General features: G+C 40.2%; 1 protein-coding gene across 3 annotated transcripts in view; it reads right to left on the bottom strand.

Annotated features, from left to right (window-relative positions):
• Positions 1 to 25,182, bottom strand: part of Soga3 (SOGA family member 3) — a 62,990-nt gene extending 37,808 nt beyond the window's left edge. For 2 of the 3 annotated variants that reach the window (XM_029563674.1, XM_008833570.3), the window contains exons 1-4: positions 24,073 to 25,182; positions 20,881 to 22,057; positions 20,194 to 20,418; positions 18,393 to 18,551 (exon numbers count right to left, since the gene is read on the bottom strand). In XM_029563674.1, the coding sequence (XP_029419534.1) occupies positions 18,393 to 18,551; positions 20,194 to 20,418; positions 20,881 to 21,972 (1,476 nt within the window). In that variant the 5' untranslated portion in view covers positions 21,973 to 22,057; positions 24,073 to 25,182. Of the gene's footprint in view, positions 1 to 18,392; positions 18,552 to 20,193; positions 20,419 to 20,880; positions 22,063 to 24,072 lie in introns of all 3 variants that reach the window. The other variant, XM_008833560.3, reaches the window with a different exon arrangement.
• Positions 25,183 to 25,245: the final 63 nt, after the last annotated feature.

Below are 25,245 nucleotides of genomic sequence, written 5' to 3'. Positions count from 1 at the left end.
GATGTGAAAAACATTACCATTGAAATCTACCTGATGACTTTATATCCATGGACAGGTGCCAAGGAGCTCAGAAAGTAACTGAATGTGACTAGTAATAATCAGATATATAGAGATATATAGAGATGTACAAACATCTAAGCGTTAGTTGCATTAAAAATGAGTTTTTCTGTATTAAACAGTATATTTTAAAATGAAATAGAGATCTTTTTTAAAGGTTAAAACCTCATTCAATTTTATGTCTTACAGAGTTTATATTGAGTACAATATTGTATAACTGTATTAATTCAACTGTAAACCGCAAAATTTACAACCAATTTTGAAAGAGATGCATTTTAACTCTGGAAATTGTTATTGAATATGTCAATGCTGTTGTAATGAAATGGTTCTTCTACTTATGTGGTTATTAAATAAATAATTAAAAACAACAACAACAACGAAACCCAAAAAATGATGGTCCACATTGTGCTTTAAACATTTTGGAATTAGGAACTATGACATGACTCAGTGGGGAAAGGCACTTGCTGCCAAGCTTGACAACCTCAATGTGGTCCCTGGAATCCACATGATGGAAGGAAGGAACATCTCCCATAATTTGTCCTCTGACTTGCATACAAGTGTCATGGCATACACAACACTATATGTGTGCATGCACACACATGTATACACACATGCACACACACAAACACACCAAATAAAATTTTAAAATTGGAATTAGCTACGAAATTTTAAAGTGTGAACAATTTAAACTGGAAAAATTCAGATGTATAGTTTCATTTGAAAAAAAACAGAAGACCTGGTAAAGTTGGCAAGGCTGCCAAGATCTGACTGAAACTGAATACAGAGATGTACATTATGCTATTAGTTTTGTATGCTTAGATCACCACACCTCCATATAAATAGCCTAGCTGGCTCCTAGTGACACTGGAATCAAACTCTACCTTGGGCTCCTAGGGTCACATATGTAGGAAGAAACCAAGACCTACCTCCAATGTTTTGTTCAGTACCTTACAGGACCTGTTCCCACACCACCTATCCCCTGTCTGTGATGCAGTGGCCAGGAGCTAACTTCTACTGAGATAGGCAATGTGTTCTCTTTGTAGATGTACCTGGGGACTAAAAGTCTTTACTTTGACTTTAGGTCTATTGAAGGTGGAAAATAATTTAAAGTGGAGCTGGAGAGATGGCTGAGCAGTTAACAGCAAGTATGTGTGAATGCATGTTCCTGTGCATGCATATATATGCACAATTTTAGCCTCTGGAAGAAATTCTAGCAACTCTTAACCTAGCCCAGTGAATTCTAAAACAAAACAAAACAAAAATCAGAATCTTCATAACAGAATCTCTGTATATAGCAAACTAATTACTTTGAAGCATATTACAGATACTGGAATACATGGCCATTGAAATGTTGTAATTTGATTTTATTTTTATTAAAGGGCATGCTGGTACTTATTAGAAGTGTATTGTGTTTAATCACATGAATTATTTCAAAGTTATTTTGAAATAGCTGGATAATTAAATATCTGAAAATTTAAATTGTTACAAAGAAATACATTGTGATTTGAGCTGATCACTTTTCTTTTTAACGCAAAGCTAAAGAAAACACTTGTAAATACATATGTTCTCCAGACCTGAGAGCAGCTCAAGTTCTGAATATGTCTTAGTACCTAAGCAAATCATACAAAAATATGCAAGATCATGAGATATTGCTGCAACAGTAATAAGATATTCCATATACTAAGAAATCACAGGAAGTAATCACAGATGAAGAAGATGTTTCCTGATTATTATTATGTTTAGAGAAAATTTCACATGTAAATTGACAGAAATCTAGGCAAATGCAGTGTGAAGCTTTCCTATTCTTCCTACTAAAATGCACCTAAAGGCAAAAATAAAAATATAAATATACATCTAAGGTTAATCATTAAGCATCTGCCACAATCAGAGAAAATTTCCTTTAACAACAACATCTGTGAAATTCAAACAAGAAACAGCATTTACAACTGGGAAGATGACTCAGCGGGTAAAGGTGCCTACCATCGAGCTTGATGACCTGAGGTCAATCCCCAAGACCCACACCATGAAAGGAGAGAACCAACTCCTTCAGGCTGTCCTCTGATCTTTGCAAGCTCCCTATGATGCTCATGCTCCAATACGCATACACATACATGGATAAAAAATGATAAATAAATGCATGTGATATAAAAACTAAAAGAAAGAAACAGGATTTATTTAGTATATAGTTTTTATGTCTGAAACAGAAGATGAGAAGTCCAAACCAAAAGTAGGCATTCCTGTTTCTTGGGAGTTAAACATAAATGTACAATATGATCCAACAATCCACTCTTATGTACATATCCAAGATGAACCAAAACATATCCAGAAAGGACTTACACAAGAATATTTTAGAAGCATTATTCATAAGCGCCCCAAACTAGAAACAATCCACATATTTATCCACTAGTTTGTAGATACAGCAGGGTACCTATACAGTGTAATCGTATGTGGCAATATAAAGTAATAAGCTACAGATCAATGATGTGACACACAAAAATCTGAAAAACATTTTGTTAAGTGAAAGAATTAAGGCATAAGAAACCACCTGTAGTATGGTTCATTTCATATGAAATGTCTATAAAAGGCACAGCTGACGATTAGTGGTGACCTGGAACAGTAAGAATGAAGGAAGGAACGGGTTTGAATAGTAAATGAATATGAGAAATAGAAAGTGATAAAAATATGTTAAAACTGATTTATGGTCATAGTTGAACAACTGAAGATTTGTCACTAAGATCATTGTGTTGTATGGTTGGAATAGATACACTATATAAAATCCAACTCCTATGATTGTTGAAAAACAAGCCTGGGAAGAAAACCCCTCTGCATTCCTACCCTGTCTTCCCAACACATGCATACACACTGCCATGCTCATGTATGTGAAGTTGCCCTGTCCATTTGTAAAGCATAGCTCTCTGGTGACTAAAATTCCAGTGCACCTAAAAACTCTGCAGGAAGGGATGATGATAAACCCAGCAAGGACTTATGAACTATAATTTTACTTATCTCTGGCTTCATAGGTGGAAGCATCAGTAGAAAAAGCCTTAGGAAAAAAGCCATGTTTGGGTTTATTGTTTTGCATATACTATAGATAGGCATGTTCCAAAATGTTCTGAGATAAAAGCATTTTCTAAAGGCAGGGTCACTCAGTACTCAGTAGTAGACCTTGCTACCTCAAATAGGCCACAGCTAGATTAATGACAAGTAGCTCTCAGAAAATGGAGGAGAAATACACGTCGTTCACATCTGTAGCAAAGAGAGAGCAAGAACTATTAAGTGGCCAGGTACAGCCTGCACAGTGAGCCAACATGGTATGTTTTGACATTCAGTGGTGATATTTTCAAAAGAAGAAGAAGAAGAAGAGGAGGAGGAGGAGGAGGAAGGAAGGAAAAAGGAAGAAAGGAAATGGAACACACCACATTAAGGCAATTTAGGAAAATAGTCCTTTCAACAAATGCTACTGGACAAATGGAGCTTCAGGTGCTCAAAGGTAAGTTTAGATCCCTACTTCACAGGATATACAAAATTTGACTAAAAATGGATCATAAGTCTGAATGTATGAGCTAAATCTCATAAAACTGTTAGAATAAAATAGTAGGGTTAATCTTCCAGTAGATTAAGATTAAGCAAAAAAATGTATTCTATATACCACCAATAGTACAGGCAATAAGAGAAAACTAGTGTACAAGGGGAGGGCATGCATGTAAGCCCAGGATTTGGGAGACTGAGACAGGAGCATCATGAGTTCAAGACCAGCTTAGATACACAGCAAGACCCTGTCTCAAAAATACAATAGAATGAAAATTAGAACTAAGAAAGAAAACAGAATGAAAGGAAAAATGCATTAATTGGAATTAAAACATTTTATACTTAAAAAAAATGGCTAGGCAGTTAAGGGCACTAGCCGCTCTTGCAGAGGGCTTGGGCTCAGGTCTCAGTATCCACATGATGGCTAACAACCATCCGTAACTCCAGTTCCAATGGATCCCATACTCTCTTCTGGCCTCTGTGGGCATTGCCTACAATGTGGTGCACTCACATCTGTGTATGCAAAACACTCATACACATAAGATAAAAATAAATAATTTAAAAAACTGTTGTTGAGAGAGCAAAGAGACTGTACCCTAGTGATAAATCATTTTAGCCAATTAAAAGGGTTATTGTAAAAATGACGAAAGGGCCAGTTAGATGGCTCAGTGGGTAAAGGTGCTTGCTGCCAACCCTGAGGAATAACCTAAAACAAACATGATGGGAGAACTGATTTCCATGAGTCATCGCCTGACCTCCACATGCATGCTGTGGCATGCACATGAACTGGTCTTATACACATACATGCATGTGTGCACACACAAATCATAAATACTAAAAAAATACTAGTGGGAATTAGAGAAAGGAAAGCTCTTATACTGTTGTTGGATCTATTAATCAGTTTGGCGACACTGAGGTGAAACATTTGAGAAAGAAACTTAAAGGAAGAAAGATTTTAATTCGTAGTTTCAGAGATTTCAACCCATTTGGCTGAGAAGGCCTGGGAGCAGCTCAAATTATAGTGAATAGGAGGCAGTGCAGGACCATAACACGAAGGAGCCCTGGCAAGACAAAGCCTTGAAGAACACACCCTTAAAGGCTTACTTCCCTTAACCACACCCTGCCTTCACAGCTTCACCAGATCCCTATAATATACGCAAATTTTGAATATATTATTCATGGGTTGAATTGCTCATTAGAAAAGACCACTGCCGATATAATCTTTAATGTCATAAGTATTTCTAAGCCCAATCAAGTTAACCATCCAGATCAATCATCACACACATAGTATGAGGCAGCATGCCTAGCTATAATGCTTATTTTCCAATTTTATGATTAATGTGAGGCATGCTGCCTCACACCTTCCATTCAGCACTCAGGAGGTTGAGACAGTAAGATCAGCATGAGTTTGAAGTCACCTGGGTTACACAGTGAGTTCTTCCCAGTAACAGCTACAGAGTAACACCCTGCATCAAAAAACACCCAAACAAAGCTCCAAACAAAAAAATTACACTGTTAGCATTCTGGTGGATACACAAATGTGATGTATAAGTAATTATGTAATTGAATATTATTTGGAAAAAAAGAGGATCCTAAGATATATGCCATAGAGATGGACCTCAAAATCTTTGACCTAAATGAAAGAAGCTCAATACAAAGGCTACTTCTCGTATGATATATTAAAAACAATACAGTGTTGTATGTGCAGAAAGTAGGTCCCTAGTTGACTGAGGTTAGGGAAGTTAGGGTTGAGAACAAGATGAATGCAAATGGCCTCATAGGATCTTAATGGAAAGATTCAAATGTTCTAAAATTGGGTTATGGTGATAATTGCATAGCTCTGTATATTTATAAAAACATTAAATTTTACATCTCAAATAAATGAACTTATGGAATGTAAATTATATCTCAAAGTTACCAAAATAAAATTTAACATGATTTTAAAACTTAGCAAGAGGGAAAGAAAAAGCAATCAAACAAAATCTCTGAAAACTACTTTGAAAAACAGAAGGCAGCTTTAGAAAACAACTGCATTCTTAAAGTAGCAAAAATGGCCTGTTATTGACTAACAGTCATAAGAGATTGAGCTCTGAAGATAAGGTTGCTAACAGTATTAAGAATTTCAGAGACTAAAAAACGCAAGAGTTAAATATTTCTATTTCTGCTGTCTTTAAAAAAGCAGAACCAAAATGGCAACAAGTTGATTCAATGATGAGAGCCAAAAAAATTATCTAAGGATTCAGAAGAGAAAGATGAGAAATTAGCAGTTCAGAATTACTGAAGGAAATGCTAAAAACAAAAAATAAATCATGTAATTACTAAATTGTCATAGCTAGCTTCAGCTGTCAACCTGACACAAACCTAGAGTCACCTGGGAAGAGGAAGCCTCAAATGAAGAACTGCCTCCATCAGACTGGCCTGTGATCAGGTCTGTCAGGCATTTTCTTAATTGCTAATTGACGTAGGAGTGCCCAGCCACTGTCGGGGGTAGAGGGTGCCATCCCTAGGCAAGTGCCTGGGCCTGGGCTGTGTAAGAAAACTAGCTTAGCAAGCAGAGGGAATAATCCAGTAGGCAGCATTCTGTCTCTGTTTCTGTTTCCTGCTTCTAGGATCCTACCTTCAGTTCCTACCCTGAAATCCCTCAGTGATAGATTATCACTTGGAAGTATAAGACGAAATAAACCTTAACTGGGAGACAAATCTATAATACAAGGCTTTTTCTGAGATGAACAAATGTTTTCAGAGTTAGAGTATGCATAGTTTGGACACAGTATAAATGAAGACTATCACCTGGACAAGTCTAGCAGCATTATTCCCTGAACTGATGATTCTTTTTAGCTACCCAGATTCATTTGAGACATGGTCTCCCTGTATTCCAGTTGGCCTGAAACGCTCCATGTAGACTAGGATGGCCTCAGTCTCACAGCAATCTGCCTGCCTCTGCTTCCCTTGTGCTGGGATTTAAGCCCGGAAGCTACCCAGATGATGATGATGGTGGTGGTGGTGGTGATGATGATGATGATGAGGATGATAATGATTAAAGCAGTTATCCTTAAAAGAGAATCCTTGATGATGATGATGATGATGATGAGGATGACAATGATTAAAGCAGTTATCCTTAAAAGAGAATCCTTGATGATGATGATGATGATGACGAAAGCAGTTTCTTTAAAAGAGAATCCTTTCCATGTAAGCTTTTCCTAAGTTTATACAGATGGATTCACTTATTCATGGTCTATGAAAAATTTTCATGTGTAAGGAAGCAGAGGATAAAACTGCATGTCAATATATTTGCTGTCTAATATTTAACAATGAAATAAGCAACTGAGCTGTCTACTAATTTCTGTTACTATTTAAGGTTCTTGGCTGATGGGATGGCAAAAAAAAAAACTGTGAAGAAAGAATACAGTTAATTTTATGAACCACTTACCTCTTTGATTAATTGGCTGGACAACTGGAAATAACTGAGCTAGGCAGCAGATGAATGCAAAATACTTTGAATTTTTTATTTTAAGTGTTTCTAAGTTGAACCATTCTGAATATAAATGACTCTATTAAGTGAAATGCATGAGTGTAAAATGGAAAATGTCAGGAGAGATGCTCAATGACATCTTTAAATGTCATCTCCAAATGTCACTTACCATCTGTATAAAGATAATTTTAAAAGACCCTACAGTGTAAAAATGGAATTAGATTAAAAACATTAAAGAAATGATTGCTATTTCCATTAAAATTCAGTCATGTCTAAAAGTCACCAAAGCAACTGAATTTTTAATTTGGAAAATACTTCCCAACAGGCAACAAAACTGCACATTTTATTGACTCCAAAGTGGCACAAGAGTTAGAGAAGAAGAAACCAAGTGAATTCTAATTTAAACAGCTAAGAAGATACTCCCACGGCAGCAAACTGACTTCTTCCAAACCTCTTTAGTCCCAGTTTTTGTATGTATATTAGTATGTATTAGTGAATTCAAGAGAAATCCAGTTCTTGAATTGAGAGAACAAAGGCTTTAGCTGTGGAGTCAATAAAAGCTACAGAACAACCTAAAGTATCTTGGGCTTCAGTACTTTTGATGAAAAAAGATCCTGCCTGTATTAGGAAGAACAGGCATAGAGCACGAGGCACAGAGAAACAGGGGAGGTTGCCATTTTCCACCTGCTCCTTCTTTTGTTGACGTTACCCCAGGCACTATGGAAAAAGTCTGGTCTGAGTCACTGTTCTCATGTTTTGGTTTGGTTTAGGGTTTGTTTTATGTTTTTCCATTCTCAGATAAAGCAACATTCTTAATTACATTTTTTCAGAATTATTTGTTATTGTTTATCAACTCTTTGCCAGGTCATCCTCTATTGGCTTTGGACACACTGACGAACACGCACTCAATCTGAGGGAGTTTATAGTCTAGCATGGGGAAAGTAAATTTGCAAATTAAGTATGAGCAGGCATGGTGGTGTATGCCTGCAATCCTAGCTCTTGAGAAGTGGAGAAAAGGAGTTCCAGGTGGTCCTCAGCTACACAGTGAGTTTAAAGGCAGACTGGGCTGCTTGAATCCCAGTCTCAAAACAACAAAACCAAAAATGAAAAAGAACTACCAAGTATGAAATAGTAGTTATTATATTACAAAAGAAGATGGTCAACTTGTCTACATCCTGACACCAAACTGAATGCTAAAGGAGCTAAAGAGTGAAAATTGGCCTGAGCCCTGACCTCTGAGAAATCAATCTGGATGCTCTTGTGAAAATTCTCTGAGATCATGGCCATCAAAATATTTGGTATAATAATCTATGAGCACAACCTGTACAAGGCTGTTATTTCCAATAAAAACAACTAACTTGAGTGTCACCCCCATGGTGACATTTTCTGCCATCCTTTATATATACGTATTTGTATACATATATTCATTGCCTCAATATTAGTACATATTTGCTAAGTTAAATTCAAACAAAAATTTGTGGGTTTTTTTTAGCTATATGCTAGTTTCTGACAATTTTAATAGTAGACAATGCCTTTCTCAGGCAGTCAAAGTTGACCATAGTAGAGGGAAGCAGTAGGGAACAGTACTATTAATTATTGCCTGTTTGCTACTTTTCTATGTCACTGTGACATAACACCCAATAAAAACAACATCAGAAAGAAAGATTTATTTGGGGTCATAGTTTTAGAGTACTTGAATACAGTTGTTTTGGCCAGTATACTTGGGGAAACCATCCTGACAGTGGGAGCAAATGGCATAGGCGACAGGAAGTAGTAAGTGAGGAAAGGACTGGGAACCAGGTATCAACTTTAAGGACATACCTTACTCACCTAATTCTTCCCCTACCTCCTGAAGTTTCCAGAATCTTCCAGAATCACACCACAGGCTAAAGATCAAGCATTGAAGCATGAGTCTATATGGGGCATTCATATTCAAACCATAACATTGCTGCAAAATCTAAAAGTGCTATATATACTATATAGATCTCTATAGGCTTGGAGTTCCTTAAGGCAAGAACTGAGATTTTTTTAATAGAGGTTCATTTTATATGAAGTTTATGTCTGTCACACATACAAAGCCAAATAAACTTGGATAATTTTATTAGGCCTTTGGAAACTTAAAGACAAAACCCATCAAAGTCATAGGAGAAAACTCTATTAAATTTCAGTAATAGAAAATTAGAAATGCTTGTTACCTATATACCATACCTTCTGTGTTAAGCATCTGGCAGCTAACAGGGGCAGGAAGCAGGGGCAGATGTCACTCTAGAGACCTGCATTGCTAAAGAATCCACCTCAGTTAGAATGCCTCGGTGCCATCACTAAATATGCTGGTATTTATTGCAAACAACAGTGAATTCTTTGGTTCCTACATGATCTTTGTGACTTCCTAGAGTGGAGCACTAAGGTCCTATAAAAAGCTGTGGCTCAGACTATGAGGAAAGCTGAACTTGTTCTCAGCCCTACACATAACTTCTTTAATTCTGATTTCTACAGCATGAAACCGGAATCTGAATCCTGAGCTGGCAGCAATTATAGCATGAGACCTAGCTAAATCCTGAGCTAGAAAACAATTGAAAAGATCATAAGAGGTTTAATTCTCTGTATTAAAAAAAATCCATTAGTAGGGCTCTTCGGTGAGTTTCAGCCTTAGAGTCTAATGCAATGTCCTGCCATTGTGTCTATTCTCTCTTTTATCTGTACAATCACACAACAGCAGAAGTATTAACCAAACACATGAAACAATAATTATATAAATTATGGTGATTGTGCTTGCCAGTTGCCAGAATTGTTAGTTTGATAGAATCATCGGGGAAACAAGCCTTGGGGTAGACTTATTAGTTGAGGTGGAAAGGCTCACCTTAACTGTGAGTAGCACCATGGGCTGGGGTCCTGGACTGAATAAAAAGGAGAAAATAAGCTGAGCACTAGCATTCATCACTGCTGAGACTGTAATGTGACCTGCCACCTCAATGTCCTGCTGCCATCTGTGACTTCCCAGCAATGATAGACTGTATCCCTTGGAACTGTAAGCCAAAATAAACCCTTACTTCTTGAAATTGCTTTTGCCAGGTATTTCGTCAGAGCAACAAGACAACTAACTCACTGATGAAATATAGTTCTATCAATGATTATAGAACTTTCAGGGGAGAACATATCAGGAAGACAGAGTTCCAGAAGCAGAGTTCCAGGGCACAGATGGTTTCAAAAGATATCTGCGAGAATAAGTGTCCTCTGAGTTTGAACCCACTCTTAAAAACGAAATTTAAGAGCCAGACTGTTTTATTCAGGTAATTGTAATGTTGGCATAGTAACACCACATTACACAGTGACTGCTACTAAACTCAGAGCCGTTTCATATCAATGGACATCCCTTTAGCTTAAGCTTATTTTAATCTCAGAATTTGTAGTTGACTTGATTTTTAAACTTTATTTCAATTGCTGAATAGTTTTATTGTGAATCAAGTCATTTTAAAAAGTAAGTTGAACATGGAAGTTAGAGGGGTAAACAACCCTCCAACAACTACACAGGTAATGCCATGAAGATTTTTCTATAGGTAAACTGCTGGCTTGCCCTCTCAGAGGTGGGGCATTCAAAGCTCAGCTCAGAGCAGTTACACCACATTAATCTAGATCAAAGAAGTGGAAACCAGCGATGTAAACAGCCCTCATAAATATGTTTTATCAGTAAATGCAGCAGACCTTCAAACATAACTATTGAACAAAGGGGCCCATTATATTTTAAACATCAAAGTACTCACAAAGAGTATACTTAATTGGGTAAAGCAAACTTTTTCTTTTCTTTTTCTGTAGTTCTTGGAATTGCACCCAGGGCCTTGTGCATGCTTGGACAAATGCTCTGCAACAGAGCTACATTCCTGATACATAAAATGCATTTATCAAAGCTTTACAATTTCAAGAATATAAAGTTTAAAAATCAGCCGAGAAAGAAGTTGTGATCTGATCAACTATGTGTGTGGTGTGTGGGCAGGCATGGTGGGTAGATAATGCTGACCTGCATTTTTTTGTAAATAACCATAAATTTTAAGTCTATAATAACTGTTCACTATATTTCACAAAATAATACACCAACTTCTGATCAAAGAGCTACTTTGCTTCTGCTGGAGCTTAACACTAGTTAAGAGAGTCAATTACCCAAGACTAAGTGTGGGAATTTTGGGCATATACCACTACATAGGAAATTTCATTTAAGAGATCCACTAAAGTTTATAATTCCTAAAGAAATACAGCTTTAAAAATATATTCATGGGCCTGTGAGATGGCTCAGCTGATAAAGGTGCTTATTGCTAAGCCCAATTCTTGGGATCCACACCTCCACATTGGCATGCATGACAAGCACACACACACACACACACACACACACACACACACACACACACACACCCTGAATAAATAAATAAAAATGTGATTAAAAAATGGATTCAACACATGGTAAATTCCAGAAGACAAGGTTTCTAATGTTTACTTGGCACACTCTTTTTTATTTTATTATTCCCATCTATGTTATTCAACAAACTATTGGCTCTAGAAGATATAACTAAAGACATCATGCTTACGTATTTAAAAGAAGATGAGAAAATATTCACATGTTGAAGAATTCCCCATTAAAATTGCTTCTTGGGCTGCTCCTTCACTGACATAATCAATCAAATTTCTCTTTTGCACCTCATAACTTAAACATTACCTACCAAAATCATGTGTAGTATGATCAGCATTTTATTTTAAATAAGAAAATAAGTACAAAATTGTAGACATGTAGGCATGGATTTGTCTATTAAAAAATTGTGTGTGTAAAAAGCACCAGGTACATTAATAGGATCACAATGTATTAAAAGAACAGAGATACTACTATTAAAATTTATAGTACTAATTATTTCTGCATTTGAAAATGAAAGTTCATCGTAATGGATAGTATATATTTAACCAAGTACGCAGAAAATAAAAGTCCCAAGACAGACTGTGCTATTGCAGCCAAGCAGTTAAGAGCCTCCAGAGCCAAGACTGGAAAATTTTATGAAAATTATTTTCTTTAAGACTCTTACATAAGGGTGGGAGAAGAAACAGCAAAAACAATATAAGTTCTGAAATGAAAAGATCCAATAAGTACTTTCCATCACCAGTTCACTCTTTCTTGTTTTGGGTCTTATTTTGATGATTATTTTTGCTCAAATGCCTATCATCAATTGTTTTCAAGCACCAGACATTAAAAATGATCTGGGAAGGCTCCTTCCCTCATGAAGAGCACAAGGGGCTTCAAGTCATTCAGAATAATACCTCCTCCTACAACAGAAGCCCTCTGAGAAGGGCAGTGACTGACTTAACAGGAACAAACACTCATTCAACCTAGAGAACAGGCTGTACAGAACCTCCTCCAAACCCAGACTTTATTTTAATAGTGCATAAACCTGTCCAGACATTCAAAGTACTTCTTGTTTCCATGCAATAACTTTCATAGAAATCTCTGCTGCTCTGACTGTTTATAATGCTGAAAGGCAGATGTCCCTTTCTCTGGGTTATAGAAAGGTAAAGGCATTTTTCTCCAGGAAGAAAACACACTGCTACTAGCAATCAGTGCTTTATAATGGGAATGAGAATGCCATAAAGATTTGAAGGTAGTATTCTAAGAGGTCCCTCTTGTTTGCAGTTGGCAGAATATCAGCTATTTCAATATAAGGAACAAACTGTAAAAGGCTAAACTAATTACCCCCATCCTTCTTCCACTCAATTCTTACTCCCAGGTGCCTACTCCATCCTCTCAAGGGGGGAAGATAAGCAGATGGATATGAGCAAGTGCATAGGACTCTGAGCAGACACTATCTCTGAGAGCAATTGGTCAACACTCCTGAAGCTAGTTAAAGTTTTAGCAAATGGTTCCAAACTCTAGCAGATGGCCTACTGGTCCCAAAGGTGCTGTTCAACATCTATATGACTCCATACATGCAACTAAAATCTTGGGATTAGAAGATTGCTTCTTTTTGTTTAATATTTTATGATTTCATTCTCTAACTAGTATCTTTTCTTCATCAGAATGTTGCTTGGCTCTATATTTCTCCATGGGCAAAAGACAAAAAAAAAGGTTTCTTAGTTCATGTGGTTAATGTTCAATAAGGATGTGAATATGCTTTCACTTTATGGCTAAGGAAGTGGAGAGCCAGTAACCCAATCCCACAAAGTAATACATCTACTACAGCAGCCCAGTTTATTATTGCTTATATTACATGTATTTACTTATTTGGGGTGGGAGGGCACACCATGGCCTGCACGTGGAACTCAAGAGTATACTTTCAAGGAGTTCTCTCCTTTCCCATGTGAGTTCTGAGGATCAAACTCAGGTGGTCAGGTGTGGCAGCAGGCTCCTTTAATTGTAGAGCCATCTCACTGGCCCACAGTTCAGTTTTAATATTATCCTGTTGAGGATAATGAAGTTATCATTCCAAATACCTTGTCTGAATGGAACATTTCTGATTAAAAGAATTAATTTTGTGTATATGAGTGTTTTGCCTTCATATATGTAAGTGCACCCTGTGCATGCAGTGCCCATAGAGGCCAGAAGAAGTGTCAGATCCTTGGAACTGGAATTATAGACTGTTGTTAGCCACCTTGTGGATGCTGAGAATTGAACCTGATCCTCTGCAAGCAGTCTTAACCGCTAAGCCATCTTTCCGTCTCCAACTGATTTTTAAACATTTTAAAACTATGTTTTCTATTGATACTTTTCTGAATATCGAAGTCAGCCTCAGACAGATGGGTACCTGCTAGGATATGTTTTCTTTTTCTTTTAACAAATTTAGTACTTCTCCGGGCTGAAGAGATAGCTAAACAGTTAAGAGCACTGATCGCTCTTGCAGAGGACCCAGGTTCAATTCCTAGGACCCATGAGGCAGCTAACAACCATCCGTAACTCTGGTTCCAGGGGATCTGACACCTTCTTCTGATCTTCTCAGGCATTGCACAACATAGGTGCACTTACACACATGCAGGCAATACACTCATACACATTAAAAAAAAAAACTTAGTACTTCTCAAATCTTCATACGCCATACTAGGTCTCTTTCTCTTGCTGCCATTTTTCTTCTCTCTCCCCACTATATATTTTCTAATATTTTTCTTGGTAAAAGGCTACTTTAAAAGCTGATGTCTGGGATAGGGAGCTGGCTCAGTAGGTAAAGTGCCTGTGGCACAAGGACCCAAGTTCAGATCTCCATTCACATGAAAGCAAGTTGTGGAACTACACATCTGTAATCCTAGAGTTTATGGAGAGGGAGGCTGAGACAGGAAGATCTCAGGTCTTACTGACCAGTCTTACTGAAATGAACAGTGAGTTCAAGATTCAATGAGACTCTGTCTCAAAAATAAGGTGAAGAGCTTTAGAGGAAGACACCAGATGTTGACCTCAGGCTTAAATACACACACACACACACACACACACACACACACACACACACACACACACAGAAAGCTGATGTCCTGCCATAAATGCTTCTAAATTCCCTAGACTTTCATGGCTGTATTCTTAAGTCGGAGATTGAGGTTTGGCTTTTCTTATTCCAAGGTGAATGTGAATGGCATTTGAGGTTTGACTGAACACCATGCCCCTAATGCCTGGTGCTGCACCAGTATTTTGCCAATCGAGAACTAGAACCCCTGAGAGGGAAAACATCACAGGAAAGTGTATTGGAATGGAATAAAAGATTATATTTTTATGGGGCTGGAGAGATGGTTCAGGGGTTAAGAATACTGGCTGCTCTTTCAGAGGACCCAGGTTTGATTCCTGGCACCCACATAGTGGCTACGAACTGTCCTTAACTCCAGTTCCAGGGGAATCCGACACCCTCTTCTGACATGCATGGCATTGTGCAATGTGCGTGTACTCATATACATGCAAGCAATACACTCATACACATAAAATAAAAATAATAAAGTTTCATTTGGAGGTGAATCTTCAGATTAAAAAAAAGATTGCATCTTTACAATGACTTTACTTAGAACGTTTCCATGTTCTAGCTTTTCCTCATGGCAGCCAGACAACATTGACACCCGTGTGTCTTTTTTTTTTTTTTTTTTTTTTTTTTTTTTTTTTAGTTTAGGATGGAGAAGGTCCCATGTGTCTGGCTAGTTGATGATCTATGAGCATTTTCTCCTTTTCAGAACATGGGATGAAAATCAGAAAACTCTTACACCATTCTGTATGTTAATGTATATGTTTGCACGTTTGTGTGTGCGTGTGTTGTGTGCCCACTCATGTGGAGATCAGAAGACTATGTTAGGCATCTTCCTTTATCAGTCTCAATCTTATTTTTTTATTGATTTTAGAACTACATATAATTTCTTTGCATCATATTCAGACCCCCTCCTCCCTTTTTTTTACCCCCATCTTACCACCTACCCCCAACTTCATGTCTTCTATTATTATTTGTCTTTTTAGAAATACTTTTAAAGGCCTATCTAGTCTAATCTGTGTTTCCCAAGTGCTCTTGAGTGTGTATCTTTCCCTTAGAGTGTGGTCAACTTACCAGGCACCACACAGTAGGGAAATCTGACTCTCCATCATCCAGAATCTTATCAATTGACACAAATATTATGGGAGTAACCATCCACCCTCCAATTGGGTTTAATACCCACTTCACAATAAGAAGTCCATACCTGACACTGTTATCAGAGCCAAGAACCTGTAACTAGACAGGTCCGTGGCCACAGGGGACAGCCTACTTCTATCATTTTGTTAAATAGGCATAATATTAAACTGACTCATAATGACTTGTTTTATAACCATAGATTAGTGTATCTTATAATATTATTTTTTTGAGACAAGATCTCTTACTGAACCTGGAGCTCCTCATATCTGCTAGGCTCACCAGTCACTGAGGTCCTAAGATTTATCTGGCTCTGTCCTTCCCAGCACTGGGATTACAGATGTACAGGGTGGTATGTTTAGCTTTTACGTGGGTCCTGGGGATCTGAAGTTCCTTCATCATGTTATACAGTAAACAAGGTATTTCTCTTTTATCTCTGGTAATCAAATTAAGTTTGTTTTTATGTGAGTGATTTTAATAGTATAAACAAAGAATGTGACAGAATGCAAGTCACACATGAACAGGTGTGGAACCTCATGGGAATGACAATGAACGTTCTCTGTTCTTCTCTTTTATTAATTAAGATTAATCTTAATCTAATATGACTGGTGTTCCTATAAAAAGGAAAGTTTGGGGCTAGATCAGTCAGTAAGTGCTGTTGTATAGGCATGAGGACCTGAGTTCCATTCCCAACACCTATGTAAAAAATCTGGGTATGGTGATGTGTGCATGCACTCCCATCACAGAAGAGGTGGAGATGGGTAGATCCCAGGGGCTTTCTGGCTAGCTAGCCTAGCCTAATCATTGAGCCCCAGATCCCCCACACACAGAGAAATGTTTAAACAGATAGCTACAGGGAACATGCCATGGGAACATAAAGATGACCATTGACATGACAAAGAGAGAGGCCTAGAGCAAATCCTTTGCTCATAGCCCTCAGAAAGGACAACTCCACTGAAAATTTGCCTCCTGAATAGTGAGAAAGTAAATAATCATTTAAGCATCTATTCTTGGTACTTTGTTACAGCTGTCTGCACAAACTAACCCAGCTACCTACTTCATTCATTCCCTCTGCCCTCAGAAATGCAATCGCAGAGGTTGAAACTCTTCAACAGTGCTGAAGATAACACATAATTATGCCTACATTAATTTCATACTTGACTTCCTAACTTCAGAATAGAAAATTAGTGCTATTCTTTAAATGGAAAAGCCCTGGACTTCATGATGAAGTACGTAGTGGCAGGAGATGCTGAAAATTACTTGAAATATCCTTAAAGCTCAGACCAAAAAGAGCAGTATAAGTTAGGGGCCTTTCCATTTTATTCCATTGGTTACTGGTGAAGACATGTCACATGACTCTGTTTCTATATTTTTCTACCATAACACAGAGCCACCGTGGACTACTAGCCAAGAAGAATCTATCAACTAAGTTATTTTCCTTATTTTGTCATGTTAAAGAGATGTTTAGGCCTGTGTGGATGGTTCACATTTGTGATCCCAGATCTGAGGAGGCAGAGACAGAAGGCTCCCCACAAGTCTGAGGTCAGCCTAAATGACAATGAAAGCTCCAGGCCTGCACAGGGAGACTCTATCTCAAAAAACACAAATTAATTAAATAATGAAAAATTAAAAAGTTAAAAGGTGTTTCAAGTTAGAGTAATGTAAGAATTAATGAGTGCTAATATCACAAAAATAGTTTGCTCCACTGAAACCATATTCTACAAAGTTAAGTCCTCACACATGTAATCTAAATCGGATTACTGATATGTTCACTGTTACACGGCAGACATAAGTGGCTCAACATCTCAGTACAAGCAAAGACTAGGATTTGCCTTGGAATTCTGTGTATCCAAGCAGAGGAAATTATTTAGGAAGTCACCCATGCCTTTGCTAATTCTCATTACTAGTTTCCATATACTGCAATGTATATACTTAGGTAGTTTTCAAAAAACATATTTTAGTCCCAAGAAATTATGTATCATGACTCTAATTACTTATTGATAGATCTTTTGTTTCTTTTCTGCTCCAGTTATTTTCTGTGATCATTTTTTTTTTCTTTGAGAAGACCCATGGTAAATAAAGTAGGAATGTTCAAATAGTCAGCACGAGAAAGAGAACTTAGTATCTTCAACCCTAAAGGGTAGAACCAAGATGAATCAGTTTAAGGTGCAGTTGGCTAGGTCCCAACTGAAAAAAAAAGAAAACATTTAAACAGAGATCTTATAGGACTGAATGGCTACTGTGAAGATTTTCAGGGTGAGAGTCTAAACATTAGACAACCTGGGAAGCTTTGTTTTGGAGAATATTTAAGCAATGATTGGAATAGATTGAAAGGCCTTTACAACCCTGTCTTTTCTAGAAGTTTATGGTTCTATGAACATAGTAATAATCTCACAAAATGTTCCTTTCAACTAACACAAGCATCATTCATTCATAATCTTTATACCATTTCTGTCTGGCATGCTGTTTATTTACTTCACATACATTCTGATAACAGGTATAAAACATCACTTTGTAGCTAATAGTATGTCAAACTACAAACAGAGTTCAAGTTGGAGAATTTTCTTTGGTATTCATTTGTTAATATGAAATCTTGTATTTGTTACTGTATTGGGTAGGAATAATAAATTGCCTTGTAATCACAAAAGAAAAAGATCATTTTAGTAGTTACATTAGTCCTTAAGATTCTGTTCTAAAGAGCTTCAAATATACAGTTTATTATGAAATAATGAAATACTAACCTCTTTCATTTTCTCCAGCTCATTCTGTAAGGCTTGCTTTGCAATTTCAACTTCTATAAGTTGTTGCCTCAGTTTTTCATTTTCATCTTCTGTTGTTGTTCTCTTCTCTTCCACGTTTTCTAATTCATGGTGAAGTCTCACAGATACATCCTTCGCAACCTAAATTGAAGTGTTTGTTGCAATAAAATACAATTTGACTCAGATTGAAAGTATTAAAAACAAATATTTATGTAGCATTTACCACATAACAGCTTTCCAATACCACATGTATAAGCTATTCACATATATCAATCACCTCACAACCATCCCATGAGATAGTGCTATTATTCCTGCTTTATAGAAAAGAGTCTCAGAGAGGTGAAGTGAGATGCTCATGGCTGCACAGCTAACAACTAGTAGGTGATTTGGTTCTTGACTTCATTCTCATAGTACTGCATGACTGAGAAATTTCACATATCTAATTCTACAACAAAACCATAAGTTCTTTGCTTCACTATTGCCTCCATTGAGAAATGGAAAAGAGACATGTTTTACCAGTGGGGTAATGGAGCTCAATTTTTTTAATCTTATAACTCTAAGTACTTAAATTTCAAGTATTTTAGTTCTTGATACTCTTTTAGTTTAATGCTAATATAATATATTTTAACCCAACTTTTGCGATTATCATGAAAATTATAAGGCTTGGAAGGACAATCAAGCATGGACTGTAGAGGCTCAGGACACAGCTAGCCCTCTCTCTCGACTGGGTGGAGTGAGCCTGGTTATTTCTAAGCCATGTTATAAGGCTCAAATACTTGCATGTAACCTAGGTAACCCGGGCCAGTGGTGCACCTGTAGGGTGGTTGCATTGATAATCTCCACCTTTTAGGATCTTGCCTTAAAATTAGTCAGATGATGCTACAGTGCCCAGTGAGTAGTGAGATGTGCCAGAAAGAACAAAATGGATGCAGCAAAGGCATTAATAAAATGTTGCTTAAAACTTCCTTTAAAAGAAATCTAGGGTAATACATTTTACTTTCATATTGATGAAGTTAGTACTTAATCAAATATTCTTAAACCTGTAGTTGGTTATCAATGGCTGAATTTAATAACTGCTTTGTATTGTCACCGAATCTGCATATTGTTACACTAAACTAAAGAGATGGCACCTGGTGAAAAAGTATGTCGCAAAGATTTGAGCTGTCTCCCTAGGGACATCATCTGAAGGAGCAACTTCACTTCAAAGTGAGGTGTTTTCCTCTGCTTCATTCTTCTCCAAATGACTGCCATTTAGACAGGTTTACTTTCAGGGAGTTACTAGGTGGTGAGTGCAGAGAGGAAGGCGTCCTGGGTGGAGGTGAGGACCTGAGGAAAGAAACCTTAGCTCTGTTTTCCTAAGGATGCTCCTATTCTGTGTGTCAGCGCCTCTACAGGAATTCGCATCCACGGTACTCTTGAAAGCCTGATTTCACCTGGCTTTCTCTGGCAAGATGGCACTGGAGGCAGGTCACTGGAGGCCAAGCTAAGCAGAGCCTCTGCTTTACCACGCCCTTGTTTCAGCAGAGAAGGGAGGCGCCCTCTTCCCTTCCGTTCTGAAAGAGCCAAGGTTACTCCCTGGAGAGCTGGCAAAGCTGAAGGCTCGGTTCATTGGTAGGTTCCAGTCCCTTTCCTGACGCTGACAATCGGTGTTGAACACTACGAAACTCCGTATCCCTAACGCTGTTTGCCAGCCACCAGTGAAGGTCTTTCAGCACAAAGAGCTCTCAACCAGTCTCCACTCCCCGCCCCCAGACGCGCGCCCTCGAGCCCCGGTGCAGCAGACCTTGAGGTCCTGCTCCAGGCTGCGCAACAGCTCGCCGTCGATCTCTCCCGTCTGCGCGTAGCGGAGCCTTTTGCGTTCGGCTTTGCGGAGGCGGTACTGCAGGATCCGGCAGTTTTTGTTGGCTCTCTCCAACTCATGGCGCATTTCCTGCAGTTGACAGGCATCTTCCTCGAAGAAAGTATCCCTCATCTCATCCATCTCGGTCCTCAGCTCATCGATCTCATTCTGAGATAGTGACAAGCCGCGGGTCACAATTGGCCTAGCCTTGAACTCCTCCGATACGTACCCGGTCCATCCCATCTCAACTCCCAATTCCCAGCTTATAGCCCCCTCTCCACCAGAGAGGAATGATAGGGCGCTGGAAGAAGAAACTAGGAAACGAGGCCCAGTTTAGGCCTTCTCTCGCTTTCTTATTCTAGCTCTGCGTGAGAAAGTGGGACAAACCGTGGTAATTAGACAAATGAAGGCCTAGATTTGGTTTTCAAAGAAACTCAACGCTACTAATACTAGGTTCAGTTCCAAATTGGGAGCAGGCCTCGGACCTCTTCCACCTCTCTTGTTCCCCTCCTCGGTACCGCTCCCTAACAAGTAAGCACCCTTTCACCCCGCCGGGACACGCCCTAATCCTTGGAGGCTCCTACTTCCCCTCCCCCATTCGGTTCCCACCCCCACCCCACCCCATTTCACCTTGAGAGTCTCGTTCTCTTCCCGCAGCTTCTCCATCTCCTCCTGCATCTCTTCTTGCTCCTGGAGCTGTTGCGGGTGCTGCTGCGACGAAGGGGGCGCAGCCGCCTGCATGGCCCCGCGGCTGGTGCTGCCCTCTGCGCTCTGCTGGGGGCCTTCGGCTGCCGCCGCCATTGGGGAGGAAGAGGGAACCACAAGGGGCTCACAAATGGCAGGAGCACCGGTGATGGGGGAGCTGCGGCTTCCGCCGCCGTTTTTAGTGTGCATCTGAGCCGCGGCCGCCGCCGCTGCCGCCCGCTCCTTCTTCAGGTGGAACTGGATGAGCTCAGACTGCAGACATCCCTCCTTCCAGAAGCTCCCTCCACTGCCGCTGCCGCCCCCTGCCACACCGCTTCCGGAGTTTCTGCTGCCGGGGCCCTGGGTTTTGCTCGAGGCAGGGGTGAGTGGAGAAGGGGAGACCCCCTCCCCTCCGCTGCCGCCCCTCTGCGGAGCGCGGACGCCTTTCCCTCGCCAGCTCCTGGGCGGCGGCGGCTGCGGAGCAACCCCCTCCCGGTCCCCCGGGCCTCCGCCGGCTCCTCCTCCTTCCCCGCCCCCTCCTCCTCCTTCCCCGAGCGGAGGGGCTTCCCCAACTTTCGAGGGCACGGATTCTGTCTCCCGGGATGGCTCCTCCTGCGGTCCGGTTCTCCTGCTGCCCAGGATGCCCGGGGTCGCCGCGGGGGCCGTTTCAGCACCAGCCAAGGGCTGGACAGCTCCCGGAGCAGCCCCTTTGGGCGCCTGGAGCGCCGCCTTCTCCGCCCCGCCTCCGCCGGCTCTGGAGCCCACCTGAGGCGCCGAGCGGCCGGTAATCTTGTTACTCTGTTGTTGTTGCTGCTGCAGCTGCTGCTGCCGAACAGAATTGAGTTTCGTGCCGGCCCCCACCGGGGACCGCGTGGTCCCGGATGTCTGTCGGAGGGAGTTGTCTCTAGGCCTAGCGGGTGATTGCGCTCGCGGCTGCTTTCTGCTGCTGCCCTCCGGGTGCAGACGAGCCTCAGTGGCTGCGGCGGCGGCAGAAGAGGTTGCGGCAGGGGCAACGCCCCCGGTCGGTGGCTGACTCATGGCAGTCTAGGAAGAACCTACCGGATGCGACTTGGAATCGTCCATCACTAGATCATCCTCTTCTTTTTACGATCAACCTTCCTTTCTAAGCTGGCACAGAAACAAAAGAAGAGAAATATACAGCAAGTTTGCATTGTTGCAGAGCCAAAGGCGATTTTGCTGTACAAGAGAAGCTCCTGACAATTAGGTTTGGAAGGCGCTTAATGGAAGCTTTGGTAAGGAAATGGATGCAGACTGGCTGCTACTTGTCATTTTGCCCAAGGTGGCGCTGTCTCCATCTTACTTCACATCAGCAAAAGGACAGATCTGAAAGTAGCTGAACCTTGCTTTCCCTGAATAGCAGGTTTTGGAAAGGGTGAAATACAGGTTCAGAAATGGATGGGGAAGGAAAGAGAGAAAAGGATAGGTCTGGAAGAGACTTTAGAAGGAAAATGAAATGGTCTAGATACTTCAGTTGTCAAAGGTCCGAACGACTTTGGCTTTCTTCAGCATCAAATCTTCATTTAGAACCTAGTCTAGTGGAAAAAGGGGTTTCTTTTTTTCCTTTCTTTCTTTTTTTGAATTACTATTCCCATGTGTCAGTTAAGGAAATGTAATGGTGTCGGTTCCTAGAGAAAATTTACTATGGATAAACGACAGTTTTCTCAAGCAGCTCCAGCCCCTGATGTTGTCTTTAGAGAAACGTTGCCAATTTTCTTTTGGACTAGAACTCAGAAGAAAACGTAAGTAAAGAACGGACTTTAGTCAACACCAGTCTCAGGAAAACAGGAGCAATAGGAATTATTTCGAAGGATCAGTTATTCACAACCTCAAAAACGTATTTTGTAGCTTGAAATATTTTTTTCAAAGTAGATGGATAACTATAATGCTTTTAAGGTTTTGGTGATGAATTTTTCTATACTTGAGTGTTTTCAGTCTTTTTGAGACAGGGTCTCCCTGTAGCCCCAGCTGGCCTAGAACTTGCTCTGTAGCCCAGGCTGGCCTCAAAGGCACAGAAATCCTCCTGCCTCTGCCTCCCAAGTGCTGGAATTAAAGGCCTTTGTCACCATGCCTGGCTCTACTTACTTGATTTTTTACTTCCTGTGAACCACTAAAATTTAAGTGTAAGTGCAATATAGAAGGCATTTTCATTCTTAAAGTAGCTTCTCAGGGAAGTTTAACAGACTAAGTGGAGTGTTTTCAATGCCCATTTACTCCTATGGAGCTAAATTCTGGAACAAACCAACTCTGCACCTAGAGGCTGATGCATCTTCCTTCCTGGTGGTAAAATCAATTTCCATTTTGTTTTCTTTCTAAAGTAAATACAACACTGGCTCCTTTAAACTGGAAAGCAGCAAGCTACTGCCTCATGGGATTTCCTCCCTAGTGATCCAGTCAGCTAGTCCATTTAGTCCCCTTTCTGTGGAAATAGTATTTATCTGTAAAGCACAGGAAGGTCATGGTTAGACATAAACTTTGCTTACACAAACACACACCCACACACACCTTTTGTTTTTTGGAAGTGATTAGTCGCTTTACCTGTATTATTCCTGTTATTGTTTTAAGACTCCATCTTAACTTACAATGTAATCATTTCTCCTTTCATAAAGGAATGTTACCAAAAGACCCCTCACCACCTCCCTTTCTGAGGCCAGAATGTTTTCCTAATTCAACTTCCTAATGTAAAGATGAACAAAGACTTCAGAGGGAAAAAAGTTGCCCACAACCTTTCTAGAATATCTAATCTCCTTCATCAGCATAGAGTCAGGCTAATGGGATAACTCAACTAAATTATATTGACAATACACACTTATTTTTAACTAGGCAGAACTACTCCGGAGCTGAGAAGCCATTCAGTAACGCTCAAGCCTGACCCCCAGACAGCTTTAAACCCCAGACAGCTCCAATTCCAGGATTCCACATTCAAAGACACCTAGAGCTGTCAGATGCTCCCCCACAGGGACAGGATGAGGTATCTTAAGACTTTTCCCAAGGAAACCATCAGCCAAGCAACTTCAGGAAGGCTCAAATCAACGCTTTAAATCTCAAATCATATCTGCCCAAGAGCCCACCCCATTTCTCATCCTCATCTCTTTAGAAATCCAGAAGCGAAGCGCTCACTTCTCAGCCGAGGTGATGCTTCCAAGAAGTTGATGCACATCAATACCGCTTTCTTCCTGATACTCTGGAGACCGGAGACCTTGGGGTTTACTTCTGTGTCTTTGAGAGAAAGCTCAACTTCTCAGTCTTATAAGCGACTTTCTGGCTGAGCATGCTTGATCCGGATCCACACCCACTTGGTTTCTCCAAACAATGGCGGTAACCTCAAGACTCTGAGAGCTGAGAGCCGGTTCTTTGCAGGCGGTCCGGATCGGCTAGAGCTTCGGCTTGTAGCAGGCGAACACCCCTGGTACCAAGCTGTGCCAGACTCTCCCCAGGAAGTGCAGCGGTATTCATGAGCTGACCTCACTGGACTGGGCAGGAAAGAGGGCGGGATTGAAGGGAAGACAGGATAGAAGTAACCAAAGAAAGGTTACTTTAAAGATGAAAGAGAAGGTGGAGACCACCGGGGACAGGGTAGGGAATGAGAGACAAGAAGACAAAAAGGCCAGAGCCACGCCCAAGGTGGAAGATTGCCAGCCTCGCTCATCAGAGTCCTTACTGCACTCTCCTTTCCCGTACTTGGCAGAAGACTCCAAAGCCGCTTAAAATCCGATGCATTGGTTTCCTGCAAAGCTTTGTCTCGGGTCCGGTCAATCTCCATCAATTATTTACTTCAGCTCTTTTCCTTGGGAGGCGGATTGGAGCAGCTTGCCAGGCCTGACTGGCGTCTCCTGGTGCAGCTGAGAGGCGCTGACGCGCGGCTGCTGGGAGTTCTCTTTGTTCACTCACTTTAATTCTCAGTAGAGCTCTCCACGCGCTGCTTGTTCCCCACCCCCAGCTCGGGCGGAGCCAGCGGATGGCAGTTCCACGAATAAATAATGGTTGCCAGAACCACCGTCCCACAGACAAAGGGTTCTTGCTAAACCACCGCTAATTTAGTGCAAATTGAACAAATATCAGCTTAGGGAGGTGGTTGCTGACGAATTAGCACATTTCCTCTCTCCCTCAATGAAGGCCAGTTTCTTCAGTCGAAAACAAAGTGCAGTTTCTGAGATCCACAATTTTTATTGTCCTGCACGTAAGAGAAGTCAGGACAAAAATATATTTATAAAATGTCAGCTGATCAGGAAATTCAGAATGCATGTGGTTGCGATGTATACTTATCCATACTATTCCACAAATATATATATA

Source organism: Nannospalax galili, unplaced genomic scaffold, assembly GCF_000622305.1.
Source record: "Nannospalax galili isolate Female #2095 unplaced genomic scaffold, S.galili_v1.0 scaffold831, whole genome shotgun sequence".
Classification (NCBI taxonomy): Eukaryota; Metazoa; Chordata; class Mammalia; order Rodentia; family Spalacidae; genus Nannospalax; species Nannospalax galili.
Note: the sequence above shows the minus strand (reverse complement) of the source record. Positions and strands in the feature narration are given on the sequence as shown.